Source organism: Hippocampus comes, unplaced genomic scaffold (genome assembly GCF_001891065.2).
Source record: "Hippocampus comes isolate QL1 unplaced genomic scaffold, H_comes_QL1_v1.1 scaffold155, whole genome shotgun sequence".
Taxonomy (NCBI): Eukaryota; Metazoa; Chordata; class Actinopteri; order Syngnathiformes; family Syngnathidae; genus Hippocampus; species Hippocampus comes.
This window is the reverse complement of record NW_017804967.1, coordinates 2,435,753-2,452,595: the sequence shown is the minus strand read 5'-3', so window position 1 is coordinate 2,452,595 and position 16,843 is coordinate 2,435,753. Positions and strand designations below refer to the sequence as shown.

The 16,843-nt window shown below is 43.8% G+C and overlaps 1 protein-coding gene across 2 annotated transcripts in view; it reads right to left on the bottom strand.

Moving 5' to 3' along the window:
* Positions 1 to 16,843, bottom strand: part of kcnip3a (Kv channel interacting protein 3a, calsenilin) — a 33,442-nt gene that overhangs the window by 12,517 nt on the left and 4,082 nt on the right. For both annotated transcript variants that reach the window (XM_019887200.1, XM_019887190.1), the window contains exons 4-5: positions 14,978 to 15,042; positions 4,805 to 4,979 (exon numbers count right to left, since the gene is read on the bottom strand). In XM_019887200.1, coding sequence (XP_019742759.1) covers positions 4,805 to 4,979; positions 14,978 to 15,042 — 240 coding nt within the window. The remainder of the gene's footprint in view (positions 1 to 4,804; positions 4,980 to 14,977; positions 15,043 to 16,843) is intronic.

The following is a 16,843-nucleotide window of genomic DNA, read 5'->3' as shown; positions in this document are numbered from 1 at the left end:
TGCAGCCATGAAGAAGACTAAACGGACTCAGTTTTGACAGAGAGAAGACCCAGTTCCTACCTGAGCGATGGTACCTGGCTGCACTGTGTCCACAGTGAGAAAGACAGCTGGGCCGCGAAAGACGCCTGCGGGCCTCCACAGAGAGAGCAGCCATCACAGCTCCCATAATGCCTCAAAACAGCCCAACTTTCTTGGAACTAAGCTGCTCTGAGACACGTTCAAACTTTGAAAGGACACACGCGAACGCAAAGACGGTAATCTAAACGCGATGGATGAGCATCCAGGGAAGACTCAAAACCCCAAAGTGAAGACGCTCACTTTCCCTGCCAGGTGCTTGTGGCCCACGATGACAAAACGGCTCCACACACATCTCAGTTGGTGGGACCACCTTTGAAAGTACGTTTGAGCCTGGAACAGAGCGAGGGATCGAATAGCAATACGGAGCTTGTGACCTTTTACATCACACACCGCCGCACGCCTCCACATTGCATTCGATGCCGTCTCGAGCACTTCCTGTCCTCTGAACCCCTGCACACTGACTCTCCAATAACCTCTGATGACATACAGCAAAAGCAAATTCCAGTATATTTGCAGTTATTAGAAACATGATCGATACCACGCCTAATTTTCAGAACAGTGCAGCGAACCCCAACTTTTTTTTTTTTTTTTTTTTTGCACCTCAGACCAGTTTCACATAAATCACAGGACAGCTGCGTGTTTGCACGGAATTTAGTCGAGGGAGGACGCTCTTAGAGGCATGACGGTGTGAAAGTTAACCGTTTGATACCTACTGTCATCATGATCACGGTACAGTATTCATGTACTGTACCATTTTAATTTCCTACTAGAAAAAAAAACATATTCTCAATAAAAACAAGCTAGCACTGAGCATCCCAAACCGGGTTGTGCTAAAGAGAGTTTCCACTGCACAGTTCTTGAAGAGGAAAAATATTTCACTAATGACGGGATATTGTGATATTGGAGGAATGCCGTTGATGTGTATCTTTTTCCCATCTTCTTATATCACTGTTGAGAAACATCGCGACAGATAAACACTTCCGAAAAAATACTTTTGCTCAAATGACCTGCAGTTCGTAAATAAGTGAAGTCGGGTATCAAAATTCGTACCCCTTGGCAGTACGTATCCAGTTTCAAAATAGTTGGTGACCTTTGCGTGAAAATCTTTCAAATGTGCACACATAAGACTACCTTGACCAGACGTCCCAGCGATGAAGCCCAGAAAGCAGCGCAGCAGCTTGTCAATCTTCCTCTTGCGGGCTGCGCTGCAAGAATTCATCCTTTCAAGCTTTAGGACGATTTGGCCCTTCCCCAGGACCCTGAATAGACCAAGAACTTAGCAATTCACCCTCAACTCAGCAGGTAACAATCTGTGTCCTCATGGTTCGATTCAGCTCACCCTCAAATTGTTTGCCCCGTTTTCCTGCAAGTGATGTTCACTAATTCCTCCTTCTGGACATCTTCCTCTCTCACTTGTCTCATCTGTGCGTGTCAAGTCACTCACGTGATGTCGGGACCTGGACTCAACCACATCCCCCATCTGATGTCGAAACGCGCCAGTATGTCTCAACCTTGAGTGAACACAAGCTGCAGAAGATGAGAAGTTGATTCTAGGAAAGCCCTGCGGTCTTCACCTCGCTTCTCTACTCTAATCCGACTCGTATTACCACCCCTTGCTCCCGGCCCAGTGATCTGGCTTCTCCATCAGGATGTGGGGCTTATTTTCAAAGCACAGCTTCAAAAGAGAGAACCGCTCAACAGATTAGATTAGGTACACCTGCACACTAATCCTGTTTTCTTGACTAGTTAACCTCATAGGGTTGTGGATGGGTTGGAGATGGTCCCAGCTGACTTTTGGGCAAGAGGGACAGTTGACGCTGGACTGGGTGACAGCCAATCACATCAAACACTTGATAGCACAGGGAGGAAATGAAAATGACACAGACTAAGACCAGGGTTGATATTCAAACTCAGAACCGCTCAATTGTGTGGCAGACGTGCTAGCCATTAAGTCACTGTGCCGCCTGTATTCACAGAGGATAAAGAATATATGCGTGTGAGTATTGGTATATGTCTGAGAAGGTGCTCAAATATCCATTGCTCAAAGGTTTATAACTCCACAACACTGATGCTATTTGTTTGCCCATCTATGGCACTTTGCCTGATTTTTTTTTTTAGCATCAAGCTAAAAGGATATATCCGAACCAATCTATGTGGCTGCTCTAAATACAAAACATGTAATTGTGTTTTTTATGTTTAGTTTGACAGTACACTTGAACTGGGGGTGGCAAAAACGGCTTAAAGCCTCTTTTTGACAAATTAGTCACAACATTTTTTTGCTGACAAGTCAATGTGAAACGTCCTAACGACGGCTCATATCCCGCAAACTTTAAGTTGGGTATCTCAAAGCACCAATTAACAATGTTATAAAACTATGCTTAAATACTAAGGCAGCAAAGTGAATAAAAACTATAAAAGTGAGGTATATTTTCTTTTAACTCAATTTTGTCTAAATTTGAGTGTTGATATCGATACACAACAGTGATGTTGAACTGCACTGTATTGAACAGAACAGGTGTACCTAATGTTGTGGCCGGTGAATGACCTGCACAAGAACGAGCCCTGTGATCATTTAAAAGCCTTTTTGTCTTTTCAAGCTTCAACACATAATAAAGCTGAACAAGACTCACACCATTTCCATTGTAATTTTCCCAGCTATCCACTACTTTCTCTTACATACTGCTCCTTGATATTCTGTACACCTGCAACCCCACAACCTGTTTCAACCTCACAAATATCGAGTGCAAACAGCCACTGCTGTCTGCCACCCCCCACCTCCCACCATTCAATACACATCTCCATCTCAATGCTGCTATTTTTAGTTGCTAGTCATTACCACGGAGAGGACTAGCCCGAAAACAACGCTGAATTTCCACACCACCCCGGGGAAGGAATCACAGTCCGGCTGCACTTTCTCCCACTGAGTGTCTTGTGTGAGCTGAAGTGAAGTGCTCTCTCTGTTACTTTTGTCCTCAATGATTTGCTCACAAGGTGCACAAAAAGACCCGAAGGAGCCTTTAGTCAGAGCGAAAGTACAAAATGCGTGAAAGACCACATTAAAGGGGAAAAAAAAACATCCACAGTCAGGTTTAGGACTGAGTGTATGATTCTCGGATCAGAGATTTTGGAGTGCCGAGCACCCAGTCAGATAAAAAAAGGTTTGTACATTTTAACTAGGAGTGTAACAATACGTTTTTGACCGATACGATACGTATCGATATTAGGCCAAACGATTCGACACAAAGCGATACAATTTGATACGATAAAGGCTAGTTCTCTTAATATTCTAGCATAAACAAATTGAAACAGAACAAACTAGTTCTCTTTTTATACAGTAACTTACTTTAACTATCATAATAAGATGTTTAATGCATTAAAACCTCTATGTAAACAAACCTTTTCGATAGAGTGCTTCATGTATCTGAAAATGATTCAACATTTTGTTTTTTGTGGAGCAAAAACATATACGCCGGTATTAAACTTCGATATTTTCACATTTCATTAACCTGCTGCTGTGATTTTTCTGTATCATAGAACGACTGTATGTTAACATCAAACAATTTTTCATTTTATTTTTCAAAAATATCAGCTAGTCTACATGGACTGACACCAAGATACTTCACTGCGTGCTCCACAATAATAAGTAACTCTTTGAGCACGCGATTTACAGAATGATCAAGTTTTTGAACGGTAGCAAAACACATTTTTGCTCTCGTCAACAAATAGTTGTGTTTGCGTTACATTTCACTCAAGGCTATACACTTACCATTTTGTTCAGACAATTTCCTTGCAAAATCCAAAGTGTTTCCATTGAAACAAATGCATTTCTTCGTCTTCCTGCTCGCTGCTATGTTCTATGTTGATTCATTATTATTATTTTTTCTTAATGTTGATTCATTATCTGTTACCTGTCGGGTGTTGACGTAATTCTCCAGCGACGACCAGAGATGACGTGGCCGAGCGAAAAACGAATCCAAGTTTATTAATGTATACTATTCAAACCTGAATAAAAACTAAAAGTGAATTAGGTTTTTGATAGAAAAATACGTATTTATTGAATTATTATTGATTCAATCGATCAATAACTAATAAAAAAAAATTATATGTCGATGTATGGCCAGGATCGATGTCCAAGGGCACTCCTCTAGTGCCTATCGATGGAGCGAGATCGCAGGGCAGACGCACCAAAAAAAAAAAAAGAAAAAACTTGTGGTGTTTCTTACAACAGCACGTCGCAGACATGGCATTCAGACACTTGAGAACTTTTAAAAAGTAGATTGTGAAGAAAAAAAAAAGATCTCCCTCCCATTTAAGATTGAGTAAAAAGAAGAGAAAGCAAGAGTGACTGCATTCTTGGAACCACTAGGGGGCGCACTGAGATAACCAAGCACTGGAGACCAAGGTGGGTGCAATAAACTGAGCGCCCTGACAGTAAATGTCACTTTTTGAATTTATGAGCAAATAAATGATGGGGCGTTGAAGTAGCAGTGCAGTCACTATGATAAATGCGCATATAAATGAGTGATATCCAGGTGCTTGACTCTGGGGAGTGCTGAGCAGCACAATGAGTCACTGCCCTCCTGTGAGACCCCGGGAGGTTGGTAGAGATCCAGCAAATCAATAATCTGATCAACTGGATTACGGTTGGTCACAGTTGTTGTGCAATCATTTCTCCCGAAACCAGTTCATCCACATACGCAAATCCAACTCAGTCTCTCTCTCTCACCTTTGTCCTGAGGCTGCGTGCTAGCGATGATCCATTTGACCAGGCAGCACTTCATCAGAGCTTTGCGAGAGAATCGTGGCTTCTGCCACTTCCCAGAATCCTTCCCTCGCCCCGGCGCGGGCTCCACGCCATTGGCATCTCCCAGTAGGCTGCCGTCGACCACTTTACCATCAGCCTGCAAGGAATATGGGGGAAGGATGAGGGATGCAGATGAGACATACAGAAAGCGCTCAGGTCAATATGGAAATGGTGAAGCCAAGGGGAAGAGTTCCCAAATTAACCATGAAAGAATGTTAAAATGAATCTCTAATCTGAGGTTATTTCACAAATTCTTGAAAAAGAAACCTGTTACAGTTCAGCTGCAGGCCATACAGTACATGTCGTATCTGAAGTAATTTTTGCTTAGAATGGGCATCTTTTAACAATGACAATAAAATGGCCATTTGCAATGGCAAAAAAAACAAAAACAAAAAAAAACATGACTATGTTTGGCTTTGACTCAGCCTATGAACAAAGTATTTCAATAAGTAGTACAGTCCAGTGCAGCTCTACACCACTTCAACATACAACCGCAATCAGCATCAATCATCATATACATCTTCTCATGTTTTATGGAGCGGAATCTTCCAAAGTGCAATCAAAGCTACTCTAGAGCGGCACTACTGTATCACATTCCTGATCGATGCGGTCACACGTGGGCAAGTACAGTACATGTGTTGACACGTGACAGCCGCAGACACCTCCACGCGTCTCCGTTGACCAAGCATGTGTCAAATATCACCTCCTGTCTTTAAATGTAAATAAATCCGCATGAGGGCACCTGTGCTCATTTCAGACAGATGTAAACATCTTTTCATCTACCCCAATTAGCTCTGTGTAGCTTTAACGCACTTCATTTAAATTCATTGCGTTGAGCACTGCCAAACAAGCGTCCACTTGATATTTACTTTGCAATGTATACGAATTATCCACAAGCTTTTTCTCAGTGAAACTCCAGGAAGCTCCATTGCTCTTCTGAGAAGACATAAAATACACCAACAAAAATGCACGTACAAGTATTTACTGAAGCAGCCGTGCGGGTAAATGTGATGAGCGCAGAACAAACGGAGGAGAAGAATGCAAAGCATAACAGAAGGAGCTGGAGCGAGACCATGGGGGATTTCAAAACAACCATTTGATCTCACGGGTGTACGGCCGTGCAAAGAGGGAGAGGGAAAAAGAGAAAGAGAGAGACAGAGAGAGAACAAGAGCGGGAGAGAGAGAAAACAGGAAGAGAGAGAAAAAGCGCGGAGAGGGCCAGAAGGTCTGCCGGCGTTCCTGGAATCACTGAAGTCAATTAGCATAATGAATCCCGGCCTCATCCGAGACGAAGAGCAAAGGACAAGCAGAGGACGGCGGCGTGGCGATGAAGATATGGAAACGCTTGTTTCACACTGCAAGGGAAACAAAGGGATCAAGATTCAGTGTCGTTGATTTGGTCGGACAAATTTGAATGAGTTAATCATAAAGACCACAATGGCATCAACACCGGCATGCTGGAAGTTAGATGTCTTGATCCATTTATTGTAAACCGTCCGCAAATCCAACCGTCGCAAAATCGATTTGCAACTTTAACATTTGATATCATCACGATTGGGATCCCGCGCAGCGTAATTAAGCTCAACAACATTCATATAAATTTACTTGTTAGCTTAATAGTAGTATAGTGAACCCCCGTTTATATTTTCCAAACGCTTCTGCTATACATGAAGCTCTGCGATATCGAGACCATCTATCCATCCTTGCATCCATTTTTGAATCCGCTTATCCTCACGAGGGTCGCGGGTGTGCTGGAACCTATCCCAGCTGTCTTCGGGCAGTAGGCGACTAGTTCAGGGTGTCCCCACACCCTGAACTAGTTGCCAGCCAATCACAGGGCAAACATTGATGAACAACCATCCACGTTCACATCACACTTAGGGACAATTTTGAACGTACCATTAACCTGTCGTGCATGTTTTTGGAATGTGGGAGGAAACCGGAGTACCCAGAGAAAACCCACGCAGGCATGGGGAGAACATGTAAAACTCCACACAGGAAGGCCGGAGCCGGAATCGAACCCTGCACCTTCGCACTGTGAGGCGGACGTGCCAACCAGTAACCACCGTGTCATTGAAACTTATTAAAACACACATTATTTTTTTAACACATTTTAAATGTGTTTGACGACCAAAAAAACAGAAGCACATAATCTAAAATGTACAGAAATGTGATGCCAACGTGTGTGAGCGTCTAGACGTGAGCTGTGGCTGACAGCAGGACCTGCATGAGTTTGCTCGTGTGTGTGTATATGTGTTCTACTCTTGTCCTGGCACTGGACAACTTAAGTGTGACTGCGACTCTCCTTTCCCACGTGCGAGGGCATGATAGTAAGTACGATATGTTTACTGCAAAAATACATAAATAATTGCCATATAATAGGGGTGGGAAACCTAAACACTTGTTGTAGTTGACTATAACGTGGTGGAAGTTAAGTTGAAGATTACTTATCAAGAGAGCGTAATAGTCTAGTGACGGCAACAGACAGACTCGAAAGTCTTCTGTACGTCGGCTGATTGGAAGACAAAATGCCCAAAACACGTCAATAGCTATTACTTCGTCGTTGACTTCAAGCATTTTAGGTCGATGCACATTAGTTCAGCCCCTATTGTAAACTGCTGTTTTTTGCGATACAACAGGGATTTCCATGAGAAAAATCTCTTGATGTGTGCTTCCCGAACGTGACCATGACACCACTGCTTGAAAGTCAAGTCAAGCTATGCAATGCGGTGTCATAACATCCTATAAATAAATATGCCACGCACACTTGAGTCCTACGTAACAAAGAATCGCATTCATCCATTGATTCCCTCATCAACATAGTTCATATCCAGAGGAGCCACATTGGGGGGAGGGGGGGCGGGGGGCGAGAATGAATCCGGCTGTGACATGTCTTTAGAGAGGAATATTCCCCAAACTAACAGCTGCAGGCAGACTTTGTTTTGAACGCAGGGAAATTCTTTGCTACATTAGCGGCTTGTTCACGCACCGCTGAGCAGGCCAAGCGACGGGACTTAGACTGTTAACACACTGCTCAGCGAGGAACCTCAGTCACTTAATGCGTTCTTACTTGGCCATGTGCATTACCGCGCCAGTGAATCAACACTAAGATCTCATCATAACACAAAGTAAGCGACAGGAAGACCAGCAAACACACACACACACACACACACACACACACACACACACACACACACACACACACACACACACACACACACACACACACACACACACACACACACACACACACGCACACACCTTGAATGCTTCAGCTAGCTTTGTCATAGGGCAGCACTACTCTTTCGTAATGTGTGCACATCTCATATATACATACACTCACATGCCCTATATGGTTGAACATATGCATATCAGGCTCAGAGTAAACAGAGCAGCAACAAAATAAAAAATAAATACATTTTTTTTAAAAAGGCGGGGGGAGTGGTCATATACTCCTTTCTGAATCTTACGTAACATACATATTGAAATCTTCTTCAGATTGATCAGTATTCAAGCTAATTTGCATGTCGCATGAAGAAATCGTTTAATGTCCCTCAAGGGGAAATTCCATTTTACACGCAGTTACATTTTTTTTTCCCCCCCTGCACAATTTCCATATTCCTCAAAGTCTTGAGCATTTAATCCGAAGCAGGAGGCCTCAGCTGCATTGACAAGTGCAAGATTGGTATGGGAGAATGCACATTTGAATTGACGGAGAGAGAAAAGGGAGGCAGATAAGAGGAAAAGAGAGTATTGTGGAGGCTGAGCTGAACTTGACTGTGGTAGTGGTGACAGAGTAGAGTTGGAAAGAGAGTTAATGAAGAGGGAAGTGATGTAAAGAGTGAGAGACATTAGTGCACGAGAGCTTCCATTAATAAAAGATGTGTCATTAACATTCAGCAGGTCCAAGGAAGATTCTACATCACTCATGCGCCACTTGTGTCTTTCTGATAATGTTACGAACAGTGAAATATGTCTAGGATGATGTGCCTACCTCTAGAAGTAGTCCCGCTACTGCAGTTTTTTTGTTTTTATTTTATTTTTTGGTGGTGGTGGGGGGGGGGGTTTATTGATTAGACATATGTAAGCCATATTCAATTAAAACAGGGGTTTCTCTAAACTTCTGAGGATTACCGTATTTTTCGCAAGACAGGGCGGCTCGCAGTATAAGGCACATCTTCAATGAATGGCCTATTTTAAAATTGTTTTCATATATATGGTGCACCGCATTATAAGGCGCATAGAATAGAAGCTACACAAAAAAAAAAAAAAAACAACTAAGTGTTTAAGTAACCATCTTTTGGGAGAGACGGATTCATGAACAACTTCTCATGCTAAGCTAAAGCTAAGTGTAAAGAAAAAACTACTGCTTTCGTAAAGCGCAATGATATGTTGAGCTGTTGTACGAAATGCTAATGCTAACAATATTCATGGAAGAGGTCCGCGTTTTCGAAGAAGTATGACAGCAACAAAAAAAAAGTCCGACTGTTTAAAGAAACAATAAAGATGTTTTTCTTTTATAAGCGTAAAAAAATCCTTCATTTTAACAATATATTATTCTATGACTCTATAGTTTGCAGGGATGCGGAACTGCACGTGGACAGTCTTTTAGCACAGCTCCTGTCTTGAATTGAATTGGTTTGTTCAAGTGCAACCCAATGGAATGGCCTCCGTGTAATAAGTGACCGTATGGCTGCAGTGTAAAAGGGAGCAAAACGGGAGCGCGTGTTGACGTTGGAGAGCTGATACTATTTGTGCGCGGACAGCTTGCGCTCTCGGTCAGTGTGGCTGTCAGTGCGAATCAGAGGGAGGAGGAAGGCTTCGTCCATATGGAAGCCAAACTCTGTGTGTGTGTGTGTGTGTGTGAGAGAGAGAGAGAGAGAGAGAGAGAGAGAGCGAGAGAGAGAGAGAGAGAGAGAGAGAGCGAGAGAGAGAGAGAGAGAGAGAGAGAGCGAGAGAGAGAGAGAGAGAGAGAGAGAGCGAGAGAGAGAGAGAGAGAGAGAGAGAGAGAGGATACTATATTGACGTGTGAGCCCTCATGTGGAGGAAGAATTAATCCTCTCGGGGCAATCGAGGAGCCATGTTTCAATTATCCGCTCCTCCTCACTGCAGAAAGCGTGTGCACATCGGCATCGTGTCATCAGGGGTTGTCACTTGTCTTGTTTGGACCGCATCGACCGCTCCGAACCAAGACCGTCGACGCATTCATTGATTAGAGATTGATATTTTTACAGTTGCTTCACCTCGCCGCTCTTTATTTGACTTAAGGGTCGATACCAACTCTCGGTGCTATGTGAGCTTCATATGAGTCCTTATGCACTGCGCAGGGCGGCACGGTAGGCGACAGGTTAGCACGTCCGCCTCACAGTACATAGGTGCAGGGTTCGATTCCGGCTTCGGCCTTCCTGTGTGGAGTTTGCATGTTCTCCCTGTGCCTGTGTGGGTTTTCTCCGGGTACTCCGGTTTCCTCCCATGTTCCAAAAAAATATAAATGGCGGGTCAATGGAACACTCGAAATTGTCCTGAGATGTGAGTGTGAAGTCATTGTGTGCCCTGCGATTGGCTGGCAACCAGTTCAAGGTCTCCCCTGCCTACTGCCCGAAGACAGCTGGGATAGAGTCCAACACGCCCAAACCACTCAACATTGACAAAAAAAAGACACCCGAACCCCCGATTTAAAAAAAAAAAAAAAAAAAAAAAAAGCTGCTCAGCATCCTGCTGGACGGCATTGAAATTGTGACAGAGGTGTTTGATGGCCGAGACTGGGTACGGTTACGGCCTGTTAAAAAATTCAACGAGTCTAACCTTACGAATCACAACACCTATTCAACAGGTGACTCCGTTCGACATTGTGTGAGGTGCAATGTGACGCCCTGCCCTCATGTAGCGAGGGCACATAGTTTACACATGACGGGGGATTCTTTCAAATTTGCTGTAAAAGGGTTCGCTGAGGGGCGGCTCGGTGGGCGAGCGGTTAGCGCTTCGACCTCACAGTGCAGAGGTGCAGGGTTCAATTACAGCTCCGGCCTTCTTGTGTGGGGTTTGCATGTTCTCCCTGTGCTTGCATGGGTTTTCTCCGGGTACTCCGGTTTCCTCTCCCATTCCAAAAACATGCTGGCAACCGGTTCAGGGTGTCCCCCGTCTACTGCCCGAAGACAGCTAGAATCGGCTCCCGCACCCCCCGCAACCCTTTTGAGGATAAAGCGGATCAGAAAATGGATGGATGGATGGGTTCACTGAGGTTAGGGTGTGTGTGTGTGTGTGTGTGTGTGTGTGTGTGTGTGTGTGTGTGTGTGTGTGTGTTGCATCAATACCGGCCTGCAGACTTCTGTCTGACATCTCTAAATTGGTGTGCTGGCTCTGCTGTGAACATCACTCCCTGAAAGATAAACTCCAGCACGCAAACAGGTCTAAAAACGCAAACAAGGGCTGCACACATACTGATAATCAGGCCGTATTTGTTTTTTGTTTTTTTGTTCTTTCTCCCGTATAATCAAAGTTAGCAAAAGCCTGACTGTTGAGTGTCTCAAAATTATTATCCCAGGTGATGATTCTTTGGAATGGGGTGTGTTAATACTCACTGATCTGCTTGGAAAATGGTCACATGGTGTTACAGATCACCTTTAATACTGCGTATTTACTTGTAGGAAGGAAGGAAGTGCAGGAAGTCTCTGTACTCGTGAAGGTTTACTTGCTTTCGTCGGTGCTGCTGTTGTTGTTCGCAAGGGTGAGTTCAAAGGAGCTTTGAAATAGATTGTTTTGTTTTTTTATATGTCTGCATGCTGACAATAGCATCTATGAATGCAGGTAACCATAGTTACCACCTGTTTCCCCCAAAGGGAAAAGGGCTTTTTCTAATTGAGGGAAGTGTTAATTAGTCTAGTTTAGAGAGACTTTTACAATATAATGATTCATCAGTGAAAACAAGCAAATACGCCTGCCAGAGAGTGACATCAGAGCAATCTGATCGGAGGCTCTGTAAGTGATTTGGTGCTCAGGCAAGGCCATCAAATTATTGCAGTAATGCCTGTTCATTTGCATGTTCTCTCGGGGGCCTGCGTGGGTTTTCTCCGGGTACTCCGGTTTCCTCCCACATTCCAAAAACATGCGCGGCAGGGCTGATTGAACACTCTAAATTGTCCCGAGGTGTGAGTGTGCACGTGGATGGTAGTTCGTCTGTGTGTACCCTGCGATTGGCTGGCAACCGGTTCAGGGTGTCCCCAACCTACTGCCCGAAGACAGTTGGGATAGACTCCAGCACGCCCCGCGACCCTTGTGAGGATAAGCGGATCGGAAAATGGATGGATGGATGCCTGTCCACCCAGAACTGGTCTCCAGCCACTCACAGGACATAAATAGACGACTTTTGAACTATGAAGCAACGGTGCTGTTATTTTTTTTTGAGCCACTCACAGGACATAAATAGACGACTTTTGAACGATGAAGCAACGGTGCTGTTATTTTTTTTTTAACTATTATTATTATTTGTAATTCCACATCTGATCTGCTCACACAACATTTCACAATCACAAAGAGTGACAGCGAAGAGAACGTGTGACCCCCTCAGCCTTGGCGTGATAACTGCACAGATAATTCCATCAATATTTTATTCTATTGTCAAAAATTCACATTTTCATTCTGCTTTGATCTTAAAATAACACGCCATCCAGAAATTCTCCATGTGCTTCTGTGGCGAGAAAAATAATTGCTCCTGATACGGCACCGTGCGGGCACTGTCAGTGAAAGACGTGAAAACAACTGTCATTGTCAGCAAACTTGTCCCCTTCTCGCTTTTATTTTAAACATTTGGCGACGGGGCAGATTGCTGACTTATTTTAATTATTTTGGGACAACAGCCTGCCTCTTTGGCTCAGCGAATAGACTTTTATCAGGCTCGCATCCGCGCGCGCGCACACGCGCGCACACATACACAGACAGAGCAGAAAGCAGCAGTAAGAGGATGAACTCATGCTCGGCTTTGGTTGAGGGCTTATGAAATAAAAGCACATTTGATGACGATGCTTTGATGCCACCGTAAACAACAGCCACAACAATAAACTTTGTTCAATGAGTACCATGCTGGCAATGTCAATCCAAACTGAAGATTTGCCACAAAATGAATGTTTGCAAGTTTGAGGGAGCCCAAAACCCCAAATGTACAGTGGGTGCTCTGAACTAACTCAAATACAGTAGTTCCTTGAGATATGAAATCATAATTTAAATTAAAAAAAAAAAAAGCTAAACAATTTTTCGGAATTTATTAAATAAGGACAATAACAAAATAATAATAATTGACAAATTGGTGGCGGAAAGTCAGACTGAAGAAACGCCTGCTCGGACACATCTAAATACTGGCGCAGCTGCTCGAACGTATTTTTGGTGCATTTGATCGAGGTGCAAGCAGTCAAATACTCGACAATTTGTGGTGGTCGTATTTCATTCATAAATCTCACAAAGGCTGGAATCAAACCCTCTCAATCCTGAAAGAAATAAATTCATTGAAAGTGCTCATGTTATTATCATCACGGTTTCTAAAGCCTCTTCTTGAATAGCTGGCACATTGGGGGAGGGGGGGAGATTGGGGGGGGTTAAAGAAACGATCAGGCGTCGGGTCCGTGGACATATTTGAGTGGCCAGCGGTTATCACATCCTTTCTGTTATATCAGAAAGGATATATATTGCTTACACAAACGTATCGCCATGCAAGATGTTAGTGTGCCACATTGAAAGCAAGAGGAACCGCTTTGCAGCAAGCACAGTCGACTGTGTTCACACCCACAACGGTACAAACTGCCTTTTTTTTTTTTTTAATGCGCCAGGTGGCACCCATCTGCGGAAATACCAACAACAGTCTAACGCGCTTCTGCGCAGGTTAACGCCACATAACGCGCCGGTCAGAAAAACCGAGCCCTGCGTTTTGAACAGACAAGCTCACTTTATGACTTTGCATGGAAGTTTGGTGCTCCAAGTTGACTAACTGCTAATTAAATGTTCGCAGCCTCTTGACCTCCAAACAACTCGCACGTCTGCTGGCAAAAGATAAAGCGAATATGAAAAATGCGCTCGTTGTGGATCAGTGCGGTGGTTACCCCCTGCGCTGTTAGCTTCAGCTAATCTTCTGTCGCTGGTCGTAAAAGGTTTCTACCTGCGGAGGAACAAGGGCAGCGGTGCAAAGTGGAGCTCCATCTTCATTACTCAAAGTGTTACATGTCAATTCACGGACAGCTACTCTGTGCTGACGGCAACAACTGGTGTTGGACTTAACAAGTGTTTCGATTGGGTGAAGGTAACAGCCTGCGGGACAATGTGCACATAGTGAGTCGGCGATCTTAATTCACGGAGCCACATTAACCGACAAGAACTACAATAGTCTGCAGTCTGATGAGCGAGCCAATGAAGAAAGTGCACATGACGGTGCATCCATCTCTCCACTTGAAGAGCATCAATTACTGGAAATGCGCCTCTCCATCATCCCGCTCTTATTCCCACAACTGAGCGCTGCCGACATTAAGCGTGCATTAAAAATCTGACCTCAGACGAGACTAAATGTAATTTATATGTCTTATCGGCGGCGGTCACTGGTTGATGCCTTGGAGTGCAGATGCTTCATTCCCTGCAGTTTTAATGAGCAATTCCCCTTGCAAAAGGTGTTGAAAGTCACTTTGTGGGGGGGTTTCACTTTACTGTCTAACGGCCGCTTATTTATGCTGCGCATTACGCTCACTCTTGACGACGCAATCGGCTGTTTCGAGATTTTTAAGTCAAGCCCAACGAGGAGAGAAGAAAGTGAAGACTAAAGAGGAGGAGGAGTGTGAAGCAAGAGAGGAAGATGCCAAGTGACACTTGCCGGAAAAGCGTCTGCGGGGTTTGAGTGCAGCAGCGCTGCCGCCGCCGCCGAGCGACTCATCAACCGTGTAATTACATAACTTCACCTCACAAGTCATCAGATGCTAAAGAACATTCAAAATGAACACTTTGGTAGAACCGTGCCTGCAACAGTACTTTTTTTTTTCTTGTCGCCCGCAAAAAAAAACCTAAATAAATAAACCTGTACATCTGATTGACATCTATCCAAGACATTTAAAGTCATCTTACCTGCATGATGCTTGTCCGCGGTGGTCCTGCTCGCGTGTCCTCTCTGCGCGCACCACAACCTCCGACTGACGCGCCAGCGGAGTGGATGCGAAGGAATGCAACACAGTACACACACACACGCACGCACACACACATCCACAATGAGAGAGAGAGGGCGGGAGTGGTGTGCATGCGTGGATTTTCATCAGTGGGGAGCCTAATGATGCAGAAATGTGGAGTCAACAGGCGGACTGCGGTCGCAACGTGCAAAAGCTCTGGAACATCAGCTTAAGAGGTTTCACACCACTACATATCAGCAGATTGCATTTGGACACATTAATGGAAACATAATGTGGAAAGAGAGTGCGTAGATGTGTGTCCTTTGAGTGAATCCAGTAGCTCAAATGGTGCCCAGTGACACATTCCTGATCAGACATGAGTCCCCCTTACCCCACAATTTAAGAACTTGAGCGCCTTCATTTGCATCCGTGGTATAATCCAGTGCAATTGCGACATGCACTTAGCCGGCTAGCCATGCCAAAACTCTGAAAAACGCTAATTCCACCGGCGTCGCAGCGTTAAAGTGTCTTGTTATCCGCCCTGAGTGCACGTTAATAATGAAGAGAAAGGCAGAAGGGCAAGAAGGGGATTTTTTTTTTTTTTTTTTTTTATTCTTGATAGCCAGCACGTGGACCAGGGCTTTTGGTCAATGTGGCAGCTTTAGAGTGCCTTGTTGTTGCAACGACACAATAAGACATACTCCAGCCACTGGAGGCTTTAAATGGATGAATATTTGCGGCTCAAATATTTAGTAATGTGTAGTAATCCATTTTTTTCAGGTTGTAGCAGAGGTTTTGATTGATAGTTGAACATAAGAGTAGTTTCAGTATATTGAGCTCACGCCCCCAGTTTAGGAGAGTGGAGGCTTGACTTTTCATTATTTTTGAAGCCTCATTTTATATTATTATTTTTTATCATTTAAATTTGCCAGGTTTTAACAACACCCTTCTCAGCGATGTGTCAAATTTCGGAGATTTTCACTTCACTGAGACTCAAAATGGGTAAAGTAGAGTTCGCACTTCCATTTTTCAGCGCTTCAATAACTGCCATGCATTTTGGCCCCCTAAAATTTTATACATTTTTCATCTCCTCGCACATGTGCGACCATTAAATTTGCTGTTTGTTTTTTTTCAACTCAGCAATAGTAAAACTGACTAGAAATGGGAATATTAATAAATCGATTCACTGTGCGCCTTTAAATGTTTTATTTGTGCCCCTAAAGTTTCAAGTTAGGGGTCACGGAGACCTGTAATCTAAAAAAAATATATATATATCTGTTGCACATCATTGCTCCTTAAAAAATAAATAAAATAAATAATGTTCTGCTTTCAACCACTTAACGGATTATTTGATTCCCTTACCACATAATACAGTCCGACATCAACACAATGCTAAATTAACACCTTTGACGGTGTCCCTCAAAAGTTACCAATTTTGTAAAAGCAGTCTTGTTGAATGCTGCCACTGCATGGTGCAATAATTGTGCAACGGCGAACAGCAAACTTCTTTGAAGAATGCAGCTCGTTTCTCTATCTGAGGCAGTACTTCAAAGACCTGCGATGAATATGATGATGCATTCAATGTCCCAATTTAAGTTCAAATAGAGGAACGCCGGGTGGTAGGCAGTATTTAGAAAGGCAGACTGGGCAGCAGCGCTTAAGTTTCTTCAGATATTCTCTCCTGTGTGACCACCGCAGCCGATTTCAGCATGTCAAAGAGAGGGAAACCCTGAGCGTGTGTGCATGAATGCGTGTGTGTATTATATTAGATTACAGTATGTGATTGCCATGAGAGCGAGGAGTAAAGAAATGCAATTAAAACTACTGG